Source organism: Anser brachyrhynchus (genome assembly GCF_964034855.1).
Source record: "Anser brachyrhynchus genome assembly, chromosome: 15".
NCBI lineage: Eukaryota > Metazoa > Chordata > Aves > Anseriformes > Anatidae > Anser > Anser brachyrhynchus.
Window position 1 is genome coordinate 15,311,660 of NC_137733.1, and position 25,880 is coordinate 15,337,539.

The 25,880-nt window shown below is 46.4% G+C and overlaps 2 protein-coding genes across 2 annotated transcripts; both read left to right on the plus strand.

The window, feature by feature from the left end:
- Positions 1-115: 115 nt before the first annotated feature.
- On the plus strand, positions 116-3,709 carry LOC308178059 (chemerin-like receptor 1). Its single transcript, XM_080556067.1, has 2 exons — positions 116-889; positions 1,761-3,709. Exon 2 carries the CDS (start codon positions 1,778-1,780, stop codon positions 2,861-2,863), a length of 1,086 nt encoding a protein of 361 aa, XP_080412193.1. The 5' UTR covers positions 116-889; positions 1,761-1,777; the 3' UTR covers positions 2,864-3,709.
- Positions 3,710-10,143: 6,434 nt separating this feature from the next.
- Positions 10,144-25,451, plus strand: PRPSAP2 (phosphoribosyl pyrophosphate synthetase associated protein 2). The gene is made up of 12 exons (XM_080556066.1): positions 10,144-10,295; positions 12,748-12,867; positions 13,451-13,601; positions 14,683-14,735; positions 14,855-14,921; positions 15,898-16,070; positions 17,009-17,124; positions 20,356-20,411; positions 22,749-22,897; positions 23,593-23,663; positions 24,090-24,236; positions 24,758-25,451. The coding sequence occupies exons 3-12, from the start codon at positions 13,483-13,485 to the stop codon at positions 24,914-24,916; spliced, it is 1,110 nt and encodes a 369-aa protein (XP_080412192.1). The 5' UTR covers positions 10,144-10,295; positions 12,748-12,867; positions 13,451-13,482; the 3' UTR covers positions 24,917-25,451.
- The last annotated feature ends 429 nt before the right edge of the window (positions 25,452-25,880 follow it).

Genomic DNA, 25,880 nt, shown 5'->3' on the forward strand with positions numbered 1-25,880 from the left:
CGCCTCGCTCCGCCTTTCCTCAATGAAGCAGTGCAACGGCTCCGGAAGCTCCTCCGCCAATCCGCGGCGCGCCCCGCTCCCCCCGCCGCCTCCCATTGGTCGCTGCCGAGGCGTGGCGGGAGGCGCTGCCGGCACGTGGCGCGCCGGGCACGGGTCACCTTGGGCGGCCACGGGGGGCTCGGCCCCGGGCACCCCGACCCCCCCTGGCACCCGGAGCCCCCCAAGGGCACCCTGACCCCCCCGGCACCCCATGTCCCCACCGGCTGCAGGGCTCCCAGCCGCCCTGCTTGGCCCGCTTGGGTATAGGGTGATGGCCGGAGTGGGGTCCTGAGCTCGGGGGTCCCTCTGGGCATGGGGCAGGGTCGTGGGCAGGCTGCGGGTGAGGGTCTGGGGAGCACAGCGCGCCCCGACCCCTCCGTGGAGCTTTGTGGGGTGAGGGGTGCCCCGGGGGTAGGCCCGCGGGTGGGCGTGGGGTGGTGGTGCCTTCGCGCTTCGAGTCCAAGTTGGGTCGGCCAACCTGGCCTGAGAGGCCGTGCCCCAGGCAGAGCTTCAGGGGTTAAATCGAGGCACCGTAAAATGGGGAACGAGGGCAGGGAGTGAGGGATCCTACTAAACGCCTCGTGGGCCCGAGCCATGGAAAAATGGAGCGAGGCACCGTGAGTCACGGCGGAGAGGAGCGGTGTCTCAAAGGGGAGTCAGACGGGGGGACAGAGCAGAGCCAGAGGGAGAGCGGCGAGGAGCACGGCGCTGTGGTGGGTCCTACTGAGGCAGGTGCCGGCTACGGGGAAGCACAAGCTCGTGGAGGCAGGTTTTTGGGTAAAGGACTGGCTGTTGCACCAGGACACACCTCGGGTATCGCTCTGCCTAGGAGAGGACGCGTCCTCAGAAGGTATTTGTCGAAGGAACAGCGTTTCAGCTTCATCAGTCTAGAAGATTTTTACTGTCTTAATTTGGTCATCCAAAGGGGTTCGTCGCAGCTGTGCGATTTGGGTTTCCACGGTTCTGGTTTTGGCCCCTGACTGCTGCTGTGGGCTGTCCATGGGTGCTCTGACACCACCGACAGCAAAACCTGGGCTGGTTTCTCAGGCAGTAGTGGTTCCTGAGACGTGCAGAGCGGTGGCGGGGCCGCGGGGCCGTTCACAGGCAATGCCACCCCCACCCCCTGCCCCACAGTGCCCAGGCTGCTGTGGGCTGTCAGGCATGGAAGGAGCTGCAAGCAAAAAAATCTATTTTATTATCATGTATTTTTCTGGCTTAAAATGTGTCGCAGTGTCGGTGGGCTGGCAGTCAGCCCACCAACAGTCACCCAGCGGTGACGAGCTTTGCAGGGATGCAGGGACTGCCCTGGAGGCGTGTAATTGGTTTCGTCTCGATGCATCCCTGGCTTTTTGCTTGCAGCGGTGGGAGTTGTCCCCGCGGTTGCTGAGTTTCTGCTCAGATGGCTCCCCTTCTTGTCAGTACCGTCCCTTCTGGGACGTGTCGGGATCAGATCAGCCCGAGGCATTCAGAGTACCCTCCTCCCTCTGTTTTGGCTCGCTGGGATCCTGCTCGATCCTGCTTGAATTCTTTGCGCCTCACAAATGTTTTTCTGCCGTTCTGAAGCTTTGCAGGCGCTATAGAGAAGGATGGTTGTTATCAAGTTATATTAAATGAATATTCCAGCTTCGTATATACATTTTGTGTACAGTTGCTAGCAAAGACTTGCTCTCCTGAGCTGTGGGAGCTGCAGCTAATAGCAGTGTGTGCTGCTGCGATTTCAGGACTCTGGCCTGCGGCGATGGAGGACGTCTCTTCTTCCCCATCGCCCTTCCCGGGCACTTCTCCCACCGTGCCTCCTGGGAACGTCACTGCCCACGATCACTACTCCGGCCTCCAGAAGAGCATGCACGTCCTCTCCATGGTGGTGTACGGCGTCGCCTGTTTGCTGGGGGTGACGGGCAACGGCCTCGTCATCTGGATTGCGGGCTTCAAGATGAAGAAGACGGTGAACTCGGTGTGGTTCCTCAACCTGGCCATCGCCGACTTCATCTTCACCTTCTTCCTGCCCCTCAGCATCGCCTACACCGCGCTGGGCTTCCACTGGCCCTTCGGGAAGCTCCTGTGCAAGCTGAACAGCACCATCGCCTTCCTCAACATGTTTGCCAGCGTCTTTCTCCTGACGGTCATCAGCATGGACCGCTGCGTGTCCGTGGCCTTTCCCGTGTGGTCGCACAACCGCAGGAGCCCGGAGCTGGCGGCCAGGATTGCTCTGGGGACGTGGGTCCTGGCCCTCCTCCTCAGCTCCCCGTACCTCGTCTTCCGTGACACCGTGGTCAGCTCCAGGAACGTCACCAGCTGCTACAATAATTTCGCGCTGTCCGATGACTACACGTCCGAGGCAACGCGGAGGCTGTGGAGGATGCGGCACAAAGCGATGATCATAACCCGATTCCTCTGCGGCTTCCTCATCCCCTTCACGGTGATTCTCCTCTGCTACGGCATCGTGGCCGTCAAGCTGAAAAGCAGGCAGCTGGCCAGCTCCGCCAAGCCGTACAGAATTATCATTGCTGTCACGGCCTCGTTTTTCCTCTGTTATTTCCCCTACCACGTCTTCTCCTTGCTAGAAATATCCAAAAACTCTTCCAGTCACGAGATGAAAATGGCCCTTTACATAGGGATCCCCTTGGTTTCCAGCCTTGCCTTCTTCAACAGCTGCATCAACCCCATCCTGTACGTGTTTGTGGGGCCGGACTTCAAGGAGAAGTTTCGCCAGTCCATCCTGTCGACCTTCGAAGGGGCGTTCAGCGAGGACTCGGTCCTGGCCAGCCTGACCAGCAGGAGGAAGTCCAGGTCTGCTTCGGAAGCGGAGGTCCCGAGGGCCTGAGCGTGCTCTGCATCACGGCGCGGCTGGAGGGGCAGTTCCTTTCCCTTCTCTGCAGTTTCCCCTCCTTTCAGAGCTGTAATTGCGGGACTGAGGCTGCGAAGGGCCGTGCACGCTCACAAGCTGATCTGATTTTTTGGGGGGCATCTCAGTCCTACCAAGACTTAACCAGAAAACCGTCTGGAGCTGCGGCAGGGCAGAAAGTTGGAGTAGCAGCGTTTTCCTCCCCGTGCCCCTTCCTCGGCTGCCTGTTTCCATGCACCCATCCTTTTGCTGTGCGTAAAGCCCCTCGGGCTGTGCCCTGCCTTGCTGGATAACTGCTGCAGTTCCTGGCGTCCCTGGGGGCTGTGCTGGGGGGGTGCCCACCGGGCGGGTGGTGCTGCCGGTCTGCCACAGCTTCTGGATTTTCGCAGGCGACCCTTTATAAAGCTCGGTGGGGCTGTGACTGCTCACAGGGCTCCCTTTACGTTCCTCTTTTCCCCAGGCTCCCGAGGAGGGAACTCTCCGGCGCCCTGCACGCCGTGAGAAACGGCCTCAGCAGAGCCCAGCCCGGGGTCACCTTGTACGTGCCCGAGGGAGGCAGACGGGGCCAAATCCTGTCTGCTCCTCCGCTGGGCCCACCTGCCTGCAGCGCACCCGTACAGGGCAGGCGAGCTGCTGGGAGAATTTGTCCCTGCACTTGCCAGGCTTTCCTGGCAGCCGGTCTGTGCCAGGATGCAAAAATTCTGGGGTTCCACCAGGGGGCAAGATCGGGTGCAGCTGTGCCAGTGTTGAGGCTGTCCAGAGAAGAGGATGGAAGGGGAGAGAGCTGTTCCATAAATCCCTTATAATTAAATCTGCAAAAGAAAAGCAAGCATCCTTTCCCATATATCATACCAGTCTGGTGCACGGGCTGCTAAAGCTTAAGTAAAAAATGATTAAATTAAAAAAAAGCAGCTTGGACATGCAGTGGGATCCATCCAGAAGCACTCCCACAGACGCATCTTTTAAAGAAACAGGGTTAAGTGAAATAGTAACGTGTATTTCTGTAGGATCTGGACTAGCCAGTAAAATATTCATCTTTTCTCTCTGCAGATGTGTGGCAGGATGAATTATAAGATTGCGCTCCAGTTACTTGGGTTTGATGTGCAGCCTAACTATTTCTGAGCAATGCTTGTCTGTGTGTGTTTGACATCCTTCTTGTCCTTAGGTAGCTGAAACCTGACTTTTTGTACCGTTGGCGAACGAATATTAAACCTCATTAAACTTATTTAAAACGTACCCAGCCTGCTGTGTTGCCTGTGTGATTAAAACACTCAGTAATCCGCCTGAGCTGAGCAACTAGATGAAAAGACGAAATACTCCCAGCCTGACTGTATGAATTTACAGGCACCTCGCTGTTCTGCGTGGATGACTGTGCTGAGTGAGAGCTGACACTTGAACGTGGTAGGGATTAATTATGGGTCTGCTGGGCCGTGCAATATTAAATGAAGGTCGTGATCCTGCCGGCACGCGTGCGCTTAACCTTAAATTCATGCATAATCCCATGGAGATCAGGGAATGTAACGAGACCATCCGTATGTCAAGCATGAGCGAACAGCAAGCTTTACCCTTTGCCACAAATTGCTGCCTGTCACGCAGATAGAAGTGCAATGTTTGCTAGGCAGCGTGCAACGCCGGGGCTGTTTGCTTGCTCCTGGTGGTAAACTCCAGCATCGATTGCAGTGTCAAGGTTGCGCAGCCCGTCGTTTGCTCTTTCGGGTTTTCTTCATCTGTTTGCAGAGCCCACGTAATTCCTTGTGACAGACGTCTCCGAGACTGTGACAGAGGCCTTGGCCTCCTGCCGTGTCTCCCAGCACCCTCAAAGGCCAGGGCCTGAAGCATTGGCCCAGTTCGTGGGAGGAGAGAAGCAATTTTCTGGGTCGTTTGGGCATGCAAGGTGGGTACAGGCTTCCCACGGGACATGGCTGAAATGAGGCAGAGTGTCTGGGTGGGCTACTGCAATACCGGGAGGTAACTGCCCTACAGAGCACCACCTTCTCTAGGGCATCCCGGCCCTGTTTCATCGGAGAACTTCAGAGCCACAACTGAACTGTCCTCTCTTGTGCACAATATCTCCCCCAGAAGTTGTCTCCAATCTAAGAGGCACGTTATCACGGCTAAGCAAAATAGTGCGTCTTTACAAAGCCGAAATCTCCCTGCACGATGGGGAAGGGACTTACAGAGCTTGCAGGTGGCCATTTCTGAGAGTGCTGTCAGAATACCGTTGGGGAAAAAAACGGGGAAGGGAATGTTTTATCTGTGGTAACCACCGGCTCACAGCCATCGCCGTGTCGCAGGATGCACTTGGGATAGGAATGGTTCTGTCACCCAGGGTCTGATCCCAAGCCTCTGTGCTGGGAGAAGCCACGCTCACATCAGCACGGGGTTGGGATGCCCAGGGACTGCCTCCAAGATAAATCTCCCCCCTATCGAGTTCCCTCGTGTTCGGTCTCATTATCGCATTGATAATTATGGTAGTCGCTCATTCCTGACTCGAAGGCAGGCTGTTCGTTCTCTCTGCTACTCATGTTTGTCTTGTGCGTATCTAGAAAAGCTCGAATGAAAAGAAAAGAAAAGAAAAAAAGAGGGAAAGAAAAATTTCCAAAGGCATGTAAAAAATCCCAAGAGGTTGAACAACATTTTGGCAGCTGTGCCGCCCTCTGACGCAGCTTTGCTCTCAAGGCTCTTTCAGATGCGATCGGATGGGTGGCGCCGGGCTCCAGGAACAGCCTGAACCCCCCTGGTGTTTGCAGTTATTGGGAAAGGTGCAAAATGGGCTGCCCTGCTGGCACGGGGCGGATTGGCCCCGCGGAGGGGCCGTTCCGCGGGCGAGCGGACAGCCCCGCACGTACAAAGAGGGCTGGGGTGCGCAGAGCCACTCGGGGCTGTGCAGGGGGAGAGCGGAGGATAAGCAAGTTTTGACAGTCGGGGTGTTTGGGGTGAACTGGCAGACCAGGGTGAGCAGTCTGGTGAGGTCTTTAACACTTTGGAGTTGAGCGAGGTAGATACGGCACAGCCAAAACATCTCGGTGAAGAGCTCAGAAAGACGTGGCGGGTGATTTTTGGCTAGAGGCTTTGTCATGGCGAGCCCTCGGGCAGAAAACCAAAGCCCGTGCCTTCTGAGAGCAGAAACTGTGCTGGCCAGAGCTGTGGTCCAGAGCTGTCCCCCGAGGAAGGCAGCAGGGGAAGGCGATACCTCACTACCCGGTGCGGATGGAAGAATAGCTATGGGGAAAGAGGGAGGGAAGATTAGGAGCTGAGACAGCCTTGAAAATACCAGCGGCGTGATGGTGGGTGCAAATGAATGGGAGGGCGATTGCAGCAGGTGAGGAAGGTCTCATTAAGGAGGATTTAATGAGATTAAGGAGGACTTAATGAGATGGTAAAAGCCTGTGTGAAAGCTACTAGTTCCCTTGCATTTCCTCTGGTGAAACCTTCCTGGTGAGTAAAATTTTTAAGTGTCCCATCCTTGAGTTTGGGGAATGGACTTGTTAGATAAAGCTAAACAAAAGACATTGCACGGAGGTCTGAGAGCAGAAACTCTTCCAGAGGTTGTTGAAGTTAGGCAGGAAACAATATGACAACTTAGAGGATCAATATTGTTAAAAAGCTTTTCTGTGAAGGAGAGGCATTGGTAATAAACAGCATTAGTAAATTAATGGGTAATAAACAGCCTTAGCAGGGTCTTTCCATCTTTTCTCGGCGTAGCGGCTGTGTGAGGATCCCACCCCGTGCAGGAGTTAACCTGTTACTGCTGACCCAGGGTCAGCCCTGTTCAGCACCAAGCTGGGAAGGGAACAGGGTGTCTCTGCTGGTTGCACTTTGGTCCTTCCCTGCACATCTCCTGGTTTCTGCTTAGCTGCACAGGGCAGAGCTGGACACCAAACCTTTCTTTACTCTGTGCATCTGTGTATGTGAGGCACAGGATCTCTTCTTCTGTACTGAATTCTGCTTTAATGAGCAAGGCTGCTGTACACTGACCCATGACTAATTTGAACGCTTCCTTTATTTTCACAAACATGATGCGTGCTCACTCCCTCCGTGTAGAGGAGCCGTAGCGTAGCACAGTGATACAGTGAATGGCAAGTCACACCAGGACCCAGTGAGCTGGACAGAGAGGAATGGGATGTTTGGCACTGCGTAGCCGGTCAATTTTCCTAAAATGACATTGCTTCATTGTTCAGTTCAACGGCTTTTATCTAATGGAGAATCGAAGGGCAAACCACATTTGTAAACAGGAGGCGACTGGGTGTTACGCAGACTTTGCAGGACAGAACTGTACACAATGACAGCAAAGAGAATACGCGAATGAAGAGAAAGATGCTACTGCTGTTCTTGTTTCAGGGCAGCATTTGTTCAAATTCTTGCCTTTTCATCCAGCTTGAGACATTTTTCTGTGCAGTGACCTGTTAAACACTGGCTATTCCAACAAGCCTCTCGCTGTTTTGTTTGAAGGCTGATAGGAGATAACCCTGTGCCCATGCTGAAGGCTGATGCAGCAGATCTCTGTTAATCATTTCAGACTGACCCGGAACTGAGAGCACTGCTAGAAACAGGAAAACAAACTAAACTCAGTGATTTTTTTCAGCCAAAGCTTCATGACTCAGGAGGAATGTGACTGTAACAAAAAGAGTTGGTGCCTATTTCCTGCAGACAGCCAAGCCACAATCAGGCAGTAATACTCGGTAAAACAAAAAGAATGCTGTCTACCTACATAGCCCTTCACATAGATAAGATGTGTACTCTGCTCTGGGGCCTTTTTAAGGTACTTTGGTTCCCAGAAGTGGGGGGATACTATTTTCCAGATCACTATCAAGTGTGGGAAAGAAATCATAAAATTACTCATGTAGATTGGTAGAGGAGTATAATATCCACTTTTATTTAAAACAAACAAACACCACTCACACACACAAAAAACACCACCACGACCTGGCAGAGCAGTGATGGATGAAGCTTAGGAGACTGGATGATAGCAGCATTTGTCTTTTCTCAGGTGATACATGCAGGCTGTCATCCAGACAAGCACGGGATGAGCAGCGCCCTTCACCTTGGCTGGACTAGGCGTGGATTTTTTTTTTTGAACATTTCTGCCTGCCAGGGTTGCATCTGGATTTAGAACAGCAAATCTCTCTGAGCCACTATATTCACACCCTGCAATTTTTCAGAATTCCTTAGGTGATTGCTAATTGGATCATTGTAAACGAAATAAAATCCAGGTGCTCATTTTGGAGGATCTATTTGTAAACTCTTGGATAGCATATTGTAAAATTAACAAATCCCTCTCCGTTGGGACTTGAGATTTAAATTTACATTCCTCTGATCAGAAAAAACAGAGGCAGGAAAGGAATTGATTTGCTCTAAGAAAACAAAGGCGGCAGCCTTAGAAAAAGCATCAGAAGACAATCTTTTTAGTTCCTGGTTCTGTGGTTTGCTTAGGCAATGTCAGGAATTTGGGGCAGCATGAATCAAGTAGTCAGCAAATTCTGGGTGTCCCCAGGGTATTGAAAAATGCTTCTGGGGAAGGCTGCTATTTGCATTATGGGTCATTGCTTCAATATGTGTTGTTTCCAGCTGTTCTGCCTTAAACTGCTCTGCCGTGCCAGCCTGTAGTGAAATCCTGTGATGGAGACTGATGCGAAGAGAAATCTTTGCTGCTCTGAAGAGGCTAACAAAAAGCTCAAATGCTCCTTCTCCCCAAAAATACAAAACAAAAATGAACGTACAAAGATCAGTGAACCTGAATGAACGGTGGAAACACCAGCATGTAAACAGAAAAATGCAGACTGGAAATGGTGGGGATGGCGAGGAGGTACAAGGCCCGTTTTCTTATGCTTAGCAGTGTAAGTCAGAGACACTCCAGAAACACAGAATCACTGCAGCACTGTGTCTCAGAGGGCACAGACAAGCTTACGGTCTCCCTGCTCACATATTTCAGCCAGATGTCTTTGCTCTGTGGGAGTGCTACAAGTGGAGAGCTCTGCACCTGGCAGCTGCTCCGTGGCTCCAGGTTAAATTGCTCTCCTGCCCAGCTTTGACTGCTGGAAGTGGAAAAGGAGACAACTGATGAAGTGTTAGAATGCAAGAAGCAAATACTGTGAGCGATGGGGAAGCGCTGGTGTGTGAATGCTTAACGTGGAAAATACAGCTCATAATGGCAGAAACTGTTTCAAAATAGTAAACCAAAAGTTGTTGTTTTTCAGGTGCATTTGGCGAGAAGTCCCAGCAGCTGTGCCTTTTCTTCCTCTTTCATGGTATGTAAGTATCTGTTCAGGTGCTCCAGGCCTTGCTCAAATGCACCCTGTATGTTGCAGTCCAGGAATAAATAATTAATTTGTGAGAAAAGCTGTGATGAAAAGTACCCGATTTGTACCTCCACTCTAAATGCTAAAATTCTGATCCGTATGTAATAAAGTGCTGTTGATCTTGGGCACACTGAAAAGCACAACTTAAAACAGCTTCTTGCCACGGAGCTGGGGGAAAAGGATCAGAAAAGGAAAAAGGGTTGGTGCTTGAGTATTTACTTGGAGGGGAGGGAGGAAGAAGGGACAGGTGGACAACCCTGGCAACAGCCTTATCCTCCTGAATTTATGCAGGATGACTCTAAAGTTTGTCAAAGGAGTGAAAGTACACATAGCTTTTGTCATGGATGTTGTCCTGTGATAAACCTGGGCTTCTAAAGAGTGACTAAACCCATCCTCTTGCCGCAAGTAATGTAAAACGCACCTTTATTCAGTTTAACCCAAGTGTGTTATGAGGGGGGCCTTGGCAGGACTCTGGACAAACTGTGTATGCTTTGGACAGTATTTACAAGGGAATCGAGGGACCACTTTTTGCTGTTGTTGTTTTTGACTTTACAGAACACGTTCGTTCTCCACAAACACTGTTGGATCAGCTACCAAAGGCTGCGAATGGCGAAGCCCCTCCATTTTGCTGGTGGAGCCCACAGCAGCGCAGCCAGCCGCCCCGCTGGGAGTGAAACCTGGCGCCATGCAGACGGACATCTGCCTGCTTATACCTCTGCGAGGGGGCTCTCGCAACCCAGGCGGGGGCCGCCGCCCACCTCCTGTGGCCTTTAAAAGGAGAGGGAACGACAAAACGCAGCTTTGGTAACGGGAACCCCAAAACACCCCCCCCGTCAGCATCGCGGGGCCAAGATGGCGGCGGCGGGGGCTCCCCTCAGCCGCGGCGCGAGGCCTTGGCGGGAAAGGCGGCGGGGGATGGGGGGGGGGAGGTGAGGGCGTCGCCTCGCGCCCGCCCCTCGCGCTCCCCCCCCTTCCTCCCGCCCCCCCCCGCGCGGCGCCGCCATCTTGCGAGCGGCACAACCGGAGGGGCCGAGCTCCGCCGCTGCCTCCGCCTCTCCCCGACCCCTCCGGCCGGGCCGCTTCTCCCGGGGCCGGGGGGCCGGAGCCGGCAGGTAAGGCATTCACCGAAGGGGCCTCTCCAGCCCGCTCAGCCTCGCTTCAGCCGGCTGCGTGAGGGCAGGGTGCCCCCTTCCACAGCGCCCCCCCCCCCCGCTTTCCTCACACGGGGTCCGCCGCCTGAGGAAGGGGCTGCGAGGGCCTCGCCTCAGGGGGCTCTGAGGGAGGGAGCCCCCCTCAAGGGCGGCTTCTTTTCCCCTCTCCAGGGCAGCCGGGGGCTCCTCGCTCCCTCAGGTGAAAGGGGAGCAGCGGGGGTGCCCCCAGACCCCCTGAGGGAGGGGAGGGGATCCTCAGGTGCAGGAGGGGCTGGGGGTGCGCAGCCCCCCAGGAGCAGCTGGGGGACACAGGGAGGTGTGGGGCTGAAGGGGCGACCCTCTTGCCGTTTAGCCCAGGGGGACCCAGCCCTATTTATGGGGCTGGGGTAAATCGCATCCCCTCGTGGGGAGTGGGGGGGGGGGGGTCTGGTCTGCCCCCAGCCCTTGGGGATCACAGGAGCGGTGCTGTGGTGGTCCCAGGCAGTTATCGCTGCCTCCGTGGCTGTTCGTGCGCGCACACTCACTTTGTGGAGGTGTAAAAGCCCGTGGAGGTGAAGCAGGTGGGAATAGGGCTTGTGGACATCCACTCCTGTAATTGTTTCCATCATCACGTGTTTGTGTAGCTGTGTGCAGCCCGAAAGAAAAGGTAGGAATTCGTGGGCAGTGCCTGCATTGTGATGCGTGCGTTCTCTTCCAGTCCGCGCTGGCTTGGAAGACCTGCCCGCCTCAAGCCAGAGAGGTTTGTGGTCCCACGTATATTTGTGGATTCATGTCTTCACACACCTAATAAAGTTCTTGTGAGCGTGCTGTCATCCCAGTACCCTTCTAAAGTTTGATACATCAGTGTTACTCTACAGACAGGACTTCTCCCTGCCTCACACACTGTGTAGCCCACTTGTTGCTGCTGAAGTACATCCACAAGGAAACTCCTTGGCCTATGGTTATGAGAAAAACCATCTTCGGTGTTGCTTGTGGATGTCAGCATCATATTGTGGAGTAAAATACATCCTGAGTGATGAACAGGAAACAACTCGTCTTTCAGCACATTCCTTAATTCCCCTCATTTTCCTAATCCATGCAGAAAGGAGGTAACATAACTAGAAAAAAATCGTCATAAAAAAACACCATGTAAATATTTCCAGTGCTATTTGAAAGCTGTTTATACGTTGTTGCCATCTGATCATACGGGAAGGGTACTTCCAGGTGATGTTCCAAAACCTAAAAGCGTTTCTAGTACGTGCCCACTTTGTTGGCTTTAAGATGTCTTTAACGCCATTATGAATGCTTGGCAGGCCACCTGGGAGCTGTGGAGATTAAGTGTGTAGCGGAACGAAGGAAGAAACATGAGCTAGGAAATGGAAATTGATTTTTATTTTCCCTTAAATTGTGGGGAGCCTAGTTTGGGAGGGATGTAAGTAAGCTTTGGATTGGACGTCTGTAACCACTGCCTTTTAGGATTTGGGTGTTGGTTTATTTATTTTTTCTTTTCCCAAATGTCTGAAAGTACAGGCAGAAAGGGATAGGGTTTTCCTTTAATGTTATAGGATATGGGCTTGGGGTATACCAGGGTAAGGTATATATATATATATATATATATACACATACACACACACAAGGTAAGGGTGTACCAGGAAGCCAGGTATAGGGATCCTACTGGAATCAGCAACTGGGCATTCAAATTCCGTTGCTGAGGTTGTCCCCGTTTGTGTGCTTTCTGCACGTTTGGGAAGTTTTGGCGAAGGGCAGGTTTTCGTTGACAGCAGCTGAGCCTAGCATGGCCTCTTCATGAAGGGGCTGGCGTTAGGAAGTTCTGGCTCCTGACGGAGGATGAATGGGGTACGCTGCTGGGACTAGGCCAAACCAAGCAAGAGTACTCCAGGTTGCAAAGGTGGGCTGGGGTAGTTTTTTTAATAGAGCTAGCCAGCTGTGCCCCTGAGTATGAAAACTTTTTTTTAGATGCTGTTTGGGAGCACTTGATAGTTGATAAGCCTTCAGTTTTTTAGAACAGCTACGGGTGGCTTGAAGAATTAGGTTTCTCCACAGGGAGATGTTTGCCAGGGCACTTACTGATTTATCTGAACTCCCATTTACTTTGTTTTGAATTACACAGCTCCTATTTGATATTTTCAGCCCCCTACTTAATGCTAAAATGCTATACAAATGAACTATTCGTACACAAGAGAGGTGCTGTAGCTTAGGACTTCTTTGGCTGCTGGTAAACATGACTGTTTCTTGTATTTGAACGAAATGTTATATTAGAATAAATAAAAATGTTATATTAGAGTAGGGCATGAAAATGTGGTGTTTCAAAAAAGAATAAAAAGTGTGAAGATGGAATCCCATCAATTAGTGGTGTTTATTTTGGTGGAAAATGTATGAATTTCCTCTTGATGTTCTTCTCCTGTCTTCACAGGAGAAATATTAGTATCAAAGAATGACAACAGCTGCTTCATCAAGTGGATGCCTTGTGCAAGAGGTCGTTATTTACAGCTACCAGCTTTATTGAGCTCTTCCTTACCTTTCATCCTTATTTGTAAGTTTATAATTTATTGAAAAGAGGTGGAAAGATGCACAGCTATGGAAATAGACTCCTCTAGTCAATTTAGCAGAGAGCTAGGACCTAAGGGCTCTCTTGGCTCAGTTCTGCCTCTGACTGGCTTTGTGATTTTGAAAGTCAGCATTGCTCAGTTCTAGAAAGTGTACTGGAGAAGAGAATCCGTGCTGATAGATGATAGCATGAGGAGAGCATTTAATAAGCAAATAAATAAATAACCAACTGTTAAGATGCTGTCTAGGGGAGATCCTTTGGAGACCTGTACTGAAGCATTTTGCTGGTGGGTGTGTAAAGCCTGGGGACAGGAGAAGGAAGAAAGAGAGGCACAAGTCCGTTCTTTGTGCCACATTGCTGGTGTGCTGAGCCAGATCTGTAAACATTGTAGCTTGTGGGTCACAGACCATTACAAGGATATCTTGGTGGTGCTGTTAAAATGTTGGTAAATAGTAAGAATGATGGAGAATACAGGATTATGAGAAATCCTTCGCTGTCTAAACAGAGAAAACTTGTTCATTTTTGATTTTTAAAGCTGTGGCTTTACCAGGCCTTTGCTCTCTTCCAGTCTTCTAGGAGCGGGAAGACAACTTAGGTTTGATGTTTTGTGTGCCATCAACTGAAATTGGGGCCAACATGAATATAACGAAGGGAGGACTGGTGCTGTTTTCAGCTAATTCCAATTCATCATGCATGGAACTATCGAAGAGGATTGCGGAGTAAGTAAAATCTGCCTCCAGGGCAGCTTAGGATCTTGGTGCCGTTGTAATGGGACTTTTTTTAGTGAAGACTGATTTCTCTGTTTTATGGTAGTTACACGGGAAAGCTGTCACAGCTGGGATGAGCATCTGGTGTACGGCATTGCACAGCCTATTTCAACAGGTCGATAACAAAGAAAGTAACTTGTGATTAAGGTGCTCAGTGACAGGCTGTGATTGTCTGTAGTATGTTTTTGAGAATGCGGGAAAACTAATGTTCGGGTAGTGTCAAATACTCATGGCACGAGTTTCCAGCATGTTCTCAACCTCCTTGTAACAGTTTTCGTGGGAGCAAAGCTAGATCTGTCCTCACTGTGTTTTAGCTGGGGACATTTGATTAGCTTTAAGTACATGAATAGCTTCAGAAGAGCTTGTATGACTTAAGTAATTTTTTTCCTTGCTCTTGTAACAGTATTAGGATGCACAGTGCAGAAGTACTTTGTGCTGTGGGGGTTGTTCCTGAGGCTTACGCACCCAAAGTTAGATACAGAAAGGCATCATGCCTCGGAATGATTTGGGCATTATATTCTTTTCTACTTTTTTTAGTGGTGATGGGCTGTGCTAATATTGGAGTGGAATAAGTGCAGCAGACACTAAGATTTCCTATTCCCTCCAGACTGACATTGATCTATGGAAAAGGATGCTTTAAAAGTGGACTCTTAAGCATTGTGAATGTTTGTTGTCATCTGTCTACATAGATACAGAGAGAGTGCAACATGTATAATGCATGTAAATATATATACACATGAGAAATTGATACATAATTTAATAAGCAATATTTTTTATTCCTTTGGTTGTCCTTTGGAGCTTGACGTAAAAATGAATTTAGCTTAACCACCGGTGCAGTTGTGTTAAGAGATTTCTGCCATAGTAACTGGTTTTAGTGTTTGGGGTTTTCTTTTCCCGTTTTTCTCCTCAAATATGGCATTTTCAGTAACTATCACAACTGCTTTAATGGTTTTGCTCTTTAATGGGCTTTTCATTCATTTAGCCCTTCATTTTCACTTACTGACTTCTGGTTTTAATTTTTCTTCTCCTGCAGGCGATTAGGGGTTGAGATGGGGAAGGTTCAGGTTTATCAAGAGCCAAACAGAGGTGAGCATTTCATGGGCAAAACTGGAAACTTAACCTAACTACAGTCTGCCTTTATCACTGCCCCTTTCTTGATTCCGTTGCATCTTGCTCCTGCGCATCTTACCTATTTCTCTTGACAGAAACACGAGTGCAGATCCAGGAGTCTGTGAGAGGGAAGGATGTATTCATCATCCAGACGGTTTCAAAGTGAGTAGTTGTTGAGAGGCGCTGTACTAGCATTTTGATGTGGACTGTCCATAGGAATGCTTCTGTTCTAACTTTTCTTTGCATATTATGTATGTGACACAGTATAATAAGCTTAGATTAATTACAGAGGCTTCTCTTTGTGTGCTTTTTTTTTTGTTTTGGTACATGCACAAAGAAGACTTCAGTGTAAGCTAACTTCTATTTTCATTTTCAATGAAAATGTCAATGAAACTTTCCCCATGGTTTCTGTGTTCTTTCGCTAAGTGCATTCTTTTGCTCATGACATTCTCTTTAAATTCCTCCCTTTTCAGCTACCATGGCTCCAGCACCATCAGAAAGCTCTAAATGTAGGAGGAGCATTTCCTAGGCAATGTGTCCTGTGATTCAGAAAACAGTTTTGTTGTTTTTGTGAAAAGAACTTTAAAAATGCAAAGACTTTTTTTGATTTCTAATGGCACCGGAAATAGTAGGTCTTGTAGTTGATGACTGGTTCTCATCCATAGATACCCTCTCAGTCTTCTTGTTTAGATCAGAAAATAGATGGCAGTTAGTAAATATTTAGCCTGCTGTTGGCTTGAACAAAAGAGAAGTATGTTGTAAATCTGATTTTTTTTTAAAGGTTATTGATACTGAAAAATACATCTATTTTGCTTTGTGAGCAATAGAAATAGATGTTGGAGATTAAATTATGGTGTAGTTTGTCGCAGCAACATGCTGTATTACCAAAAGCCTGAAAATGGAGTATGCTGAAAAGTGCTGAATTGACCAAAAAAAAGTGAAAATAATAATGAAATGTAATTCTAGTAAAGAATAAAAATGCTGGGTACAGGGCGCTTACATCCTTAGGTGTGCAGCTGGATTTGCAATGAAGATCTCCCTCACTCTAATACAGTGAAGTAATGGATGTAGATATTGTGTTGAATTCAGCTGCAGGATTTTTATGCATGAATACAGAACTAGACGCTTCTCATTCCAGGGATGTGAATACTACGATCATGGAACTCCTGATCATGGTGTACGCTTGTAAAACATCCTGTGCCAAAAGCATTATTGGAGTGATTCCTTACTTCCCATACAGCAAGCAGTGCAAGATGAGGAAAAGGGGCTCCATTGTCTCTAAATTACTGGCTTCAATGATGTGCAAGGCTGGTAAGAATGCAGGTTGTTCTGAAATAATCAAGGAAATGGGGGATCCCACGGGCAGCGCTCAGATCCAAAGGGGTCTGTGCACAAGGTGGGACTTTGTTGAAAAACTTTGCAGTTATTTTTAGTAAGTTTAAAATACGCATAGAATATAACTAGAGGTATTTCTAGATGGTGAGTTCATTTAAAAATAAATAAATTTCGCAACATCCATTTTACATTACATCCTGCTGTACTGGCGAGATGAGTCTGCTGCTTTGGGCTGTGCTATCCCTCCCTCATAATGCTGTTCTTGGCCTTTCTAACATTTTTGAGCAGTTGTACCTTGTCATTTCTAGTCTGTCTGTCTTACCTGTTGACTACTTTGTTTGTCCTTTACATTTGAGTTGAGGTGGGAGAATGCATTGAGGTGGGAGAATGCATTTATTCGTTTTCAGCCATTAAGACACTTTATTTCCTGCTTCTTTTCCTTTGCTTCCTTTCCCTGGGAAGAGGAACACTGCGATCTGGGTCTTATTGTGAGAGAAGAAATGTGGCAACGATTAGAGTTTGGGCCCCTTTCTGAGGAGTTCAGAACTCCAGTGTTTGCTGTGTTAGGGTCCCACTAGGTGGTAGAGGACCATTTATCTTGGTCGTGGTTCCACGTTGTCGGGTGTAAACGGAGAAGGAGCATACCTGCCTCAGTGTGGCACTACTGGTTCAGTTATGTGGAGCGTTGTGAGGTGCTTGTCGAAGACACAGCAGCACTTGGGAAGCAGGATAACCCTTGTGTATTTAAAAGGCGCATAGTTACTAGGATTACTGAAAGCGTGTAGCATAATGTTCTTGTTTTAATGTAGCTTAGAAAGTTTGTTCTGAACAAAGTTATTAAACTTATTAGAAATAAAGTGTGTCTGTTATTGCTTGCTTTTCTTGATGTGCTTCTTCATGCGTCTTTTTTTAAGGACTAACTCATCTCATTACCATGGATTTACATCAGAAGGAGATACAGGGCTTCTTCAATATTCCAGTTGATAACTTGAGAGCATCTCCATTTTTACTGCAGTACATCCAAGAAGAGGTGAGGAAGGCCTACTTTTACACTGTTTTAATTATTTTTTGTCATGTCTCAAGGCTTGTGAAACAAATTCCTGTGAGAAGATTAACGATTCAAACAGAATTTTAAAGTGGGGGAGGGTCGTGTTGGGGCAGGAAGTGGTGTGGTTGGTTCTTTTCCTTCCCAGAGAGGCCTGATTTTCCTTTTCATGAAGAACTGGTATTTTATTTTCCATGTAAGGATGCTGTTCTGCCGTCTTATACATATTCTCCTAATTAATACGTGTATATAAAAGAGCATTTTTCTATTCTGAATATCCTCTTCCTTTCCTGTTTCCAATATCCTTGCTATTTACAGGATGGAATGCTGGTGTAGGTGTAATTTATATAGCATTATGAAAATATTTTGTAGGCTGACTTGTAAACGATGAGAGCCTATCCATCCTAATCTGAAAATAAGAACAGATGACTTCTGTTGTGGGGAAATCTCCACCTGCTGTTTGTTCAGCATGTCTTGACTTGAGGGAGCTTAACTTCTGATGTTCTGTGCAGCCATTTCTCCATCTTTGAAATGGATATTACTTTTATAAAGTGCTTTGAGAAGTGCTACTGGTAGATTCATGTGGACAAATTGTGCAGTTGGTAATTGTAGGTGTTAGATGTGGATTATGTCTGCCTAATCATCATTTGGAAGAAAGCAAATTTTTCCCTCCTGGTGAGAAGAAAATGTATAGTTTGCTCTTACTTTTGAACTCAAGTATTTTTTTTTTTGTAAAGAGAGATAAGTGCCTTAGTTTGAAAAAAGAAGGAAAAAACCAGGATTTTTTATGATACTTCTAAAATTTTGTTGGGGAATCAGTTACCATTTGAATGTATCATTACAATTGGTTTGGTGATTTGTTTGTCTGACAAAGAGGAAGATGGTAGAACAAAATTCCTGGCTCTGGCTTTGCCACAGTCATTCATCTTGTGCACCAAAACAGAAGTATTGTGTGTTGTAATCAATACAGAAGTTTAAAAAAAAAAAAAAAGTGGAAAACGAGATATGTAGACTGAAGACAAGTTGTGCTTTTGTATGTTACTTGAACCTGTGGACTATGGTAGGTAACAAGGTCATGTTCCTAGTTTAGTTTTTAAGCACATCTTGATACCCGAAGTCTTAGTGTTCTACGAAGAATTGCTGCAGCTTTGAGTCTGGTACTCCTGGTGCTTTCTAACAAATGAGTGCTCACAGAGCTCTGCTGACGTACGTGTAGAGAGGACTTAAAAGATCCTTCCAGTTTTTAATTTCTTCATTCCTCTGCTTGAGGAATGAAATCATGAGATGATTTACTAAAACAAAAGCTGACAGAACCTACCTGATCTATGCTGGCAAGTACTTCACTAGCCAAGTGATGTGTAGTATTCCTTTTGTGAAAGATTCATCCCGTGCTGCTCCGGAAGAATTTAGTATTCATCTCAAGCTCCCGGTGACAGCAGCTTGCTGCAGATCCTGCGCTGCGAATGCCAAAGCATGAAAAATGTTTCAAGGGGGGGTTGTGATGGGATATGTTGAATAGCATGAAATAGAGTCCGGCTTGATAAGAACGGAGGTCACTTACAAAGCGTTTAGCTGGAAGTTGAGAGGATGAGGCCGTACAGTCGTTCCCTGTCAGAAAATTATGTGTAGGTGTGAAGGGAGTTATTTGATGTTCTGGGATGAAGTCAGTCCAATCAGTGAAACTCATTTGTATACGGATAAGTTGGTGGTTTTCCTTTGTATGCCTAGCAAATATTTATAATTAGTGTCTTCTATCTTCCTTATGTGTACATGTTAAGCTCAGAGTGACTCGTTAATCTCGGAGTGACATAGCTCTTTGTTACTGGGAGCTGTTGATGTCTTGCTGTCTCTCGGATGACATTTCTGGCTTTCTGACTTCATTTCGAACAAATTTGATAATTTGGCAGGGGAAAAATGAGGCAATGATGTCTGAACAAGATCAAAGCCTTTATTATGTCAAATGACAGGCCCTGCCTTGTCCATACCTTCCATCATGTTAATCTTCATAGCCTGTTGTTTAAGCATTTGTAAAGGACAGAACATGCTGAATTCCCAGTATTGTAGGTGGAGTTGGTAGCACTGCGGATTATTAATGCTGCCTAACTCGTCCTCTGAAAAGCTCTCATTTTCAATTGGTTAGGCCCGTGCCAAAATTCAGAACTTAAATCAGCATGGGAAAAAATTCTTCCAGATACAGTGCTTTTGGAAACACTCAGCAAGTATGGTGTGTGAGGATGAGGCTGTGGAATAACTTACCTTGCTTGTAGTTGGAAAAAACAAGTATTTCTGTGTTTTGGAGCTGCTATTTGACATCTGGCAGCAAGATTGTGAGCTCCGTGTCGGGGTCCTGTCCCTCCAAATTCATCAGGTGACAGCTCTAACAGATCGGTTCTCAGATCTTTAGCTAAGAGGCTTCAGGCCTGCAATACTGGGGTTCCCCACAGATTGGATGTGCTCTGCAGGATTTGCTACGACAGCGGCGAGTGGCTCTGCGTTATTGTTATGACAACTGCTGCAAGACCAGACAGGTTCTGTGTGTGCTGCGCTCTGGCACAGATTGTCCCAGGGCAGCACAGTGAGGGAAAACGCTGAGTTTGCAAGGAAGGGGCTGCAGTGAGATACTGAAGTGAGCCCAGGCTGCTGGTGGAAGGCCTGGAAGTGCCAGCAGTGGAGTGACAGCCCGTGGCTCCTGTATGGGTGCAGTGAATGTAGAATTTTTATTCCTTTTAGTGGTCCCTATAAGGAGTCATATGATGTGGTGGAGAGGCCTTTTTTTTTTTTTTTTAACTCTGAAAAACAACCCTGAAATGAGGAAATGGATTAAATGCAGCATTTTCAAGTGATTCAAGACTGCTGTGTGCATGCACAAGACAATTTAAGTCAAACAGGAAACTTTAGTTTTGATGGTTTCCTGTTTTTAATACTTGCCTGTGTAGCCCATACGTCCTTCTAAGGCAGTTACTTTTGTGTGATCTGTGTATAACGTGGTGTTTGTGAAAGGTACAACTTTAAGCTAAAATCTGAATTTGCTTAATATCTGGATTTACGGAGATGTGAACTCTCAATATGTACCATGGATTCTTGAGATTGCTTTCTTACGTTAGGTGCAATATTAAATGCTTAAAATTCTTTTGGCAAAATGAAGTTCTGATTCTTACTGAGTTGAAATTTGTCTGAAGATATGAAGTAGACATTGCTATCTGTTATTTACTACAGATACCAGACTACAGGAATGCTGTAATTGTGGCCAAATCACCTGCGTCTGCAAAGAGGTGGGTACGATCTGCTCTCTTGTGTTAGAGCAGGAAATCTCTATCCTGATTTTGTTCTTAGGGTCAAGTGAAGGACAGATATTCAACAACTAAAAGATGCAGCCTGCAACCCCCTGCCACTTACAGTTTCAGATGTGCAGTTTTTACATCGTCACAAAATCATAATAAATCTAAGCAGAGGTTAAAAAAACAAGCTGATGTGGTAAATCAGTGCAGCGCTTATGATAAAGAAGCTATTTAATTATATGATATAATACTTGTGTACATTTACATTATGAATTTCCTACTGTGAATGATGAAAAATCACTAGAAGTGGTACACCACTAATCCAGAGTAATTGCTTAGCAAACAGCTTAGCACGTGGTTGATCAGATCCTAAATGCGGATGACTTACCGTCTAGCATGGTGGAACAGGGTTTGATGGTTGAGACTGTTTTCCTTGTGAAGTTCTTGTTGGCCAAACAATTGTTCTTAATTCCTGTAGCTTTTTGGTTCACTATACCCGATCTATAGAATTATACCACTCTGAGAAGGTGGTAAAGAGTTGGATGATGATTTAAGAGGTAATTTATTTGCTGTGGTGACAAACTAATAAATTGCTGAGAAGCTACCTAGTCTTTGATGCCAAGGAGTCATGATATTCTTTGTAAAAACAAACAAACATTGTTTTATATAGTAAATCAAAAATGCTTTACTTTGTAGAAGTACAGTGAGGGGAACAACTTGTCATCTTTGTTTTGCAATGGTGGTACTTATGTGATTTTTTTCTCTTTTGGCCAATTACTTTACATTTGCTTGTCTTTGTCTCCTTTATTTGGTGTCAGTATTGCCTCTCGGGTGTAGGCAGGCATTTGCTGAAGCATTCTCATGCTTGTCAAGTAACTCTGTATGCCAGCAAATGACCTCACTTAAGTTGCACATGTGTAGGAAAGGAGACTTTTGCAGGAGAGGATCCCAGAGCTGTGTTTGTACAGCAGCTTCACGTGTGCATGTGAGCATTTCAGAGGAGTCTGAGGGAGGCGCATTGTGTTTGGACAAGGGTGGTTGAACGCTTCAGCCTAATTAAGGACAGCGCTTCACAGATGAATGTCCGCTTGTGAAGGAGAACTTACTCTTGGTGGAGCTTCTGAGCTTATTGGAAAATGAATAAATCATTTTACTGTTGTTTTGAACTTTATTCAATATAATATTGCATATTTAAATCATTATTGTAGTTTCACTGATACAATTACGCCTTCTAAGTCATAACTCTTAAATATGCATGGAATCATAATTTATCTGTATTTAACCTCTTGAAAAAAAATAACTGTATGACAACCACAGGGCAGAAGATTCTCCATTTTTAATTAACTGAGCATCACAATGAGCAAATCACTCGGTGGAGTTGTTTGGATAGTGAAACAAGGCTTAAGGTTAAAGGAGGTGATTCAGGCCACAGGTCCTAGATACTAAGGTTAGAACAAAGTGACGTGCTGGTCTCACTTTGACCACAAGGAGAGCAGGTCGCTGGTGTAGGCTAGGTGCTGAGCTCCAGGGTGTGCAAGGTAAGGTAGGGCGAATGTCACTGCTGCATTTTACTTGCTGCTTGTCGTGTCTGGGTTACGAGTGCTGTCTGTGAATTTCCCATTTTCCTGACTCTCTGCTTTCCACACTCATCCAGCTAACCTTAAACTTCATTACATAAATTCCTAACTTCAGTCAAATAAATGCTGCATGGCGAAGGAACTTTTTGTAAGTTTGTAGAAATCCGAGCTGTTTAAATTTCAAGAGTAGTTTGTCAGGCAAAATGATTTTGATTTCTTTTCTGTAGGATATCCAAGGTTACGTGTCAGAAGGTCTGGGATATTGTCTTACTTAGTCCACGTCTTGCTAAAAATAAATAGATGAATATTTGTTTTCTGTTTTCATTTGAATATTTTTTCCTATTTAATTAAATATAGGCAACCCAGACATCAAGGCTATTCTTGGCGACTGTTAGATGAGACCAGCTAAAGCATGGGATCTCAAGAATGCTGAAAGCCAGGAAATGTTTTTTGACTGCTGGGCAAAACAGAAGGGAATAATCAGATTTGCGTGACTTTGCGGCATTTGTCCTGATGCTTGCAAGGCCAGTGTGGATGCTTTCAAGGTTATTTTGACTCTCACAGGCCTGGTGAAAACAAGATGCTGTGGGATAGGTGATTTCTTCTAGGTATTTTCCTACAATTTTAGGATCGATCCGTTTTTCCTCTGAAATTTTAGAAATGAAGTGGAAATGGATTAGCAATGTATGTATCTAAATTCTTGTAATATGTGTGTGTATATATATGTATCTGTTTTTTAACCCTTTCTCTGCAGGGCACAGTCATTTGCTGAGCGCTTACGGTTGGGAATTGCTGTCATTCACGGCGAAGCTCAAGATGCCGAGTCTGACATGGTGGACGGTCGACACTCACCACCTACAGCCAAAAACGTAGCTGCTATTCATCCCAGTTTAGAGATACCCAGTAAGTAAGTTTGTGTGTGAGAGTGTTCACCTATTGCTTTTTGTGCTTTTGGGAGACGGGTGACGCTGATGGCACCGTCAAAGAGGAGCGATTCTTTATGAGAACATGAGGAAGGGGAAAGGTTACTATTTGATGCTTTTTGTCCATGGTTTTAGTGCTAGGCTGGACGCGAGATCTGTGCCCTGTGTGGGAGGAGCTGTGCCACCACAGTTAGTCAGAAGAGCCTGTGGCAGAGAGGCCACACTCTTTTGCCAGTAGGTTTTAATGTTTGAGTTTTGTTCTGGGACACAGAGCTAATGAGCTGAATTGAGCTGGGTTTGCGTGGAGCCGGATCAATGTCATAAGCCTTGACAAGGGAACTTTGCTGAACGTGGGTGTGACCTGTAGCTGTGCCAGCAAAACTTCATCGCATGAAAACCTAGCTTGGGTTTCAGTAGGCTGATTGAACTGGTTGTGCCTGCATGCCACTCTATGCGTGTAGTTAATACTTCTTCACTAAGCTTAAAAAAAAAAAAGGTATGAGAATCTTGCTGCTTTTCCCAGCAACACTGTGATAGTTGGAATAGTTGTCACCTCACTTCTGGCTAAAACAGTGGTGACCCACGCAAAGCTGACATTTCCACACTTGAAGTAAATTGTATAAACCTTCCTTTTTTTTTTTCTACCTCTATAAAAAAAAAATTGCCATTGATCAGTGCTGATTCCCAAGGAAAAACCACCCATCACAGTTGTTGGCGATGTAGGAGGAAGAATAGCTATCATCGTGGTAAGTAAGATTCCGTAGCTTTTGATAAATTATACTAAATATGCTGAAGTTACAAAAATCGAGTATATTTTTGCTGTGTCAGCAACTGAACTTTTGTGGTGGGCTTTTGATACCGTGCTTTTTATACCATGAGGCAGTAGTCTGCACATTTACTGAAGCTGATTGCGTGAACTACGGAGTGATGTTACTGTAGGTTTGGACGCTCTGTTTTTCCACCCTAATGCTTGCCACCTAGCTCAGGTGTCAGAAGAACAGCATCAACAAAAATGTCCATTTTGCATTGGACGTAAACTGTTACACTTGAAAAAGATTAGATGTCGTTCTGGGTGCACCGCGTTCGTTATCCGTAGGTAGCTTAAGACTACACGTCGGTCTGAGAACGTGTTGAACCGTCACTGACTCGAGAATGCCGTCTTGTTTTGACAGGACGACATTATAGATGACGTCGACAGCTTTCTTGCTGCAGCAGAGACCCTCAAGGAGAGGGGGGCTTACAAGATCTTTGTAATGGCCACGCATGGCCTGCTCTCTTCAGATGCTCCCAGGCTGATAGAGGAATCCGCGATCGACGAAGTAAGCGTGAATTCTGAATGGCTAGTCAGACGGTCTAGTTGGTTTGTTTATTTTTTAAACAAGCATTTTTCTCCTGATGATTCTTAAAATATACCGGCGTTACGAATTTAGGTGGGGTGTTGCTGGGTTTGGGCTTTCTTACCGTTGAATTGTACGCTAGAATATTAGCACGTATGCATCCTTAAACTACAGCAGCGGAAAACCAGGGAGAGCTGGGAGATGACAGGCTGCCGGAATAAGCAGACTTTTCCCTTCAGTGTGGGGGATATTTTTGTACCTTCCTCTGACCTTAGGTGTCAGAATGAAAGGAGGGAAGGATGTTGCCGTTAGTATCCATGGCTACACAGTATAGCAATGCATAGCTCTTCCTAAGATTTGGATCCTGACAGTAATGTAAAGTCTTGTTCTGTTATCAGCAAGGGTGGCTTCCTGGGGACCGGAGGACAGACATTCGCAGTTCTGATATGGGAGGTGGAAAGCGTGAAGCTGTTATGACTTTCTATATTTTTTTCCTTCTGTAGGTGGTGGTTACAAACACGATTCCACATGAAATACAGAAACTCCAGTGCCCTAAAATCAAGACTGTGGATATCAGCATGATTCTCTCAGAAGCCATTCGCAGGATCCATAACGGGGAGTCCATGTCGTACCTTTTCAGAAATATAGGACTGGATGATTAATGCGTTGTAGTCTAAAGAAACACCCGGGCCAAACTGGAAGCAAACAGATAATGAGCTGTGAAGCATCATGCTTATCTTAATATTTCTATTGAGCCACTTTTTGTTTTCTCTTGATTTAAGTATCAAGGTAGAACAGTTTCTAAGAGCTGTTTTTTCTTTGCAGATTTTTTTTGGGGGGGAGGGATGGGGGGGGACGAGTAAACATTTTACAAAAAACCATTCTAGTTGCTTTTAGGTTAGTTGCACTATATAAATAGTGGGGGGAAAAAAAAGAAACACAAAACACTTGAGGCAAGAATTTGGCTTCTAAATTAAGCATTCCTTTTCCAAAGCTGCTTGCTACAAGTGCTTTAAAAGATAATAAAATGAAGTGACTGTATAATATTTGCATTTTAAAAGCCAAAAAGGTTGTACTGTTGTATGCAGTTAAGTGATTTTGTAGGAGTGCTTTTATAGAAAAGCATATGAAATATGCACCTGTATTTATTTTCTGCGACAAAGAATAAAGACTTGTTTTGTGTGAGCTTTCTAAAAATGTTTATGCGGTAGTCACTTGTCTTCTAAAGTGTCCCCCCTTAAAAATGATTTGCAGATCCTATGATATTGAAAGAAATCGAGAGGTGAATTGATTCTTTTATGCTAATGTGCTACTTGGGAGCGTAAACAGGATTCGGGCTTCTCGGCAGCGAGGAAGATAACATCTGTTTTGCTTGTTGCTGTGCCGTAACACCTGCAGACAAGGAGAGGCTGCTTTTCCTTAATACCCTAATACTCATCGTCGCATTTCAGCCTGTCTTTCTGCTGAGCAGTCTTGTAAAACGCAAAATGCACGCAACCTTTTACCAGCCGTCCGGTTTCTGGGGACTGTCACAAAGGTGTTGATAAGATTTGGTGTAATTTGGCAGGTTCAGCACACCTGCAGTGTGCTGGCTTTGCTTCAGGCTATGTGGAAGGCAACTAAACC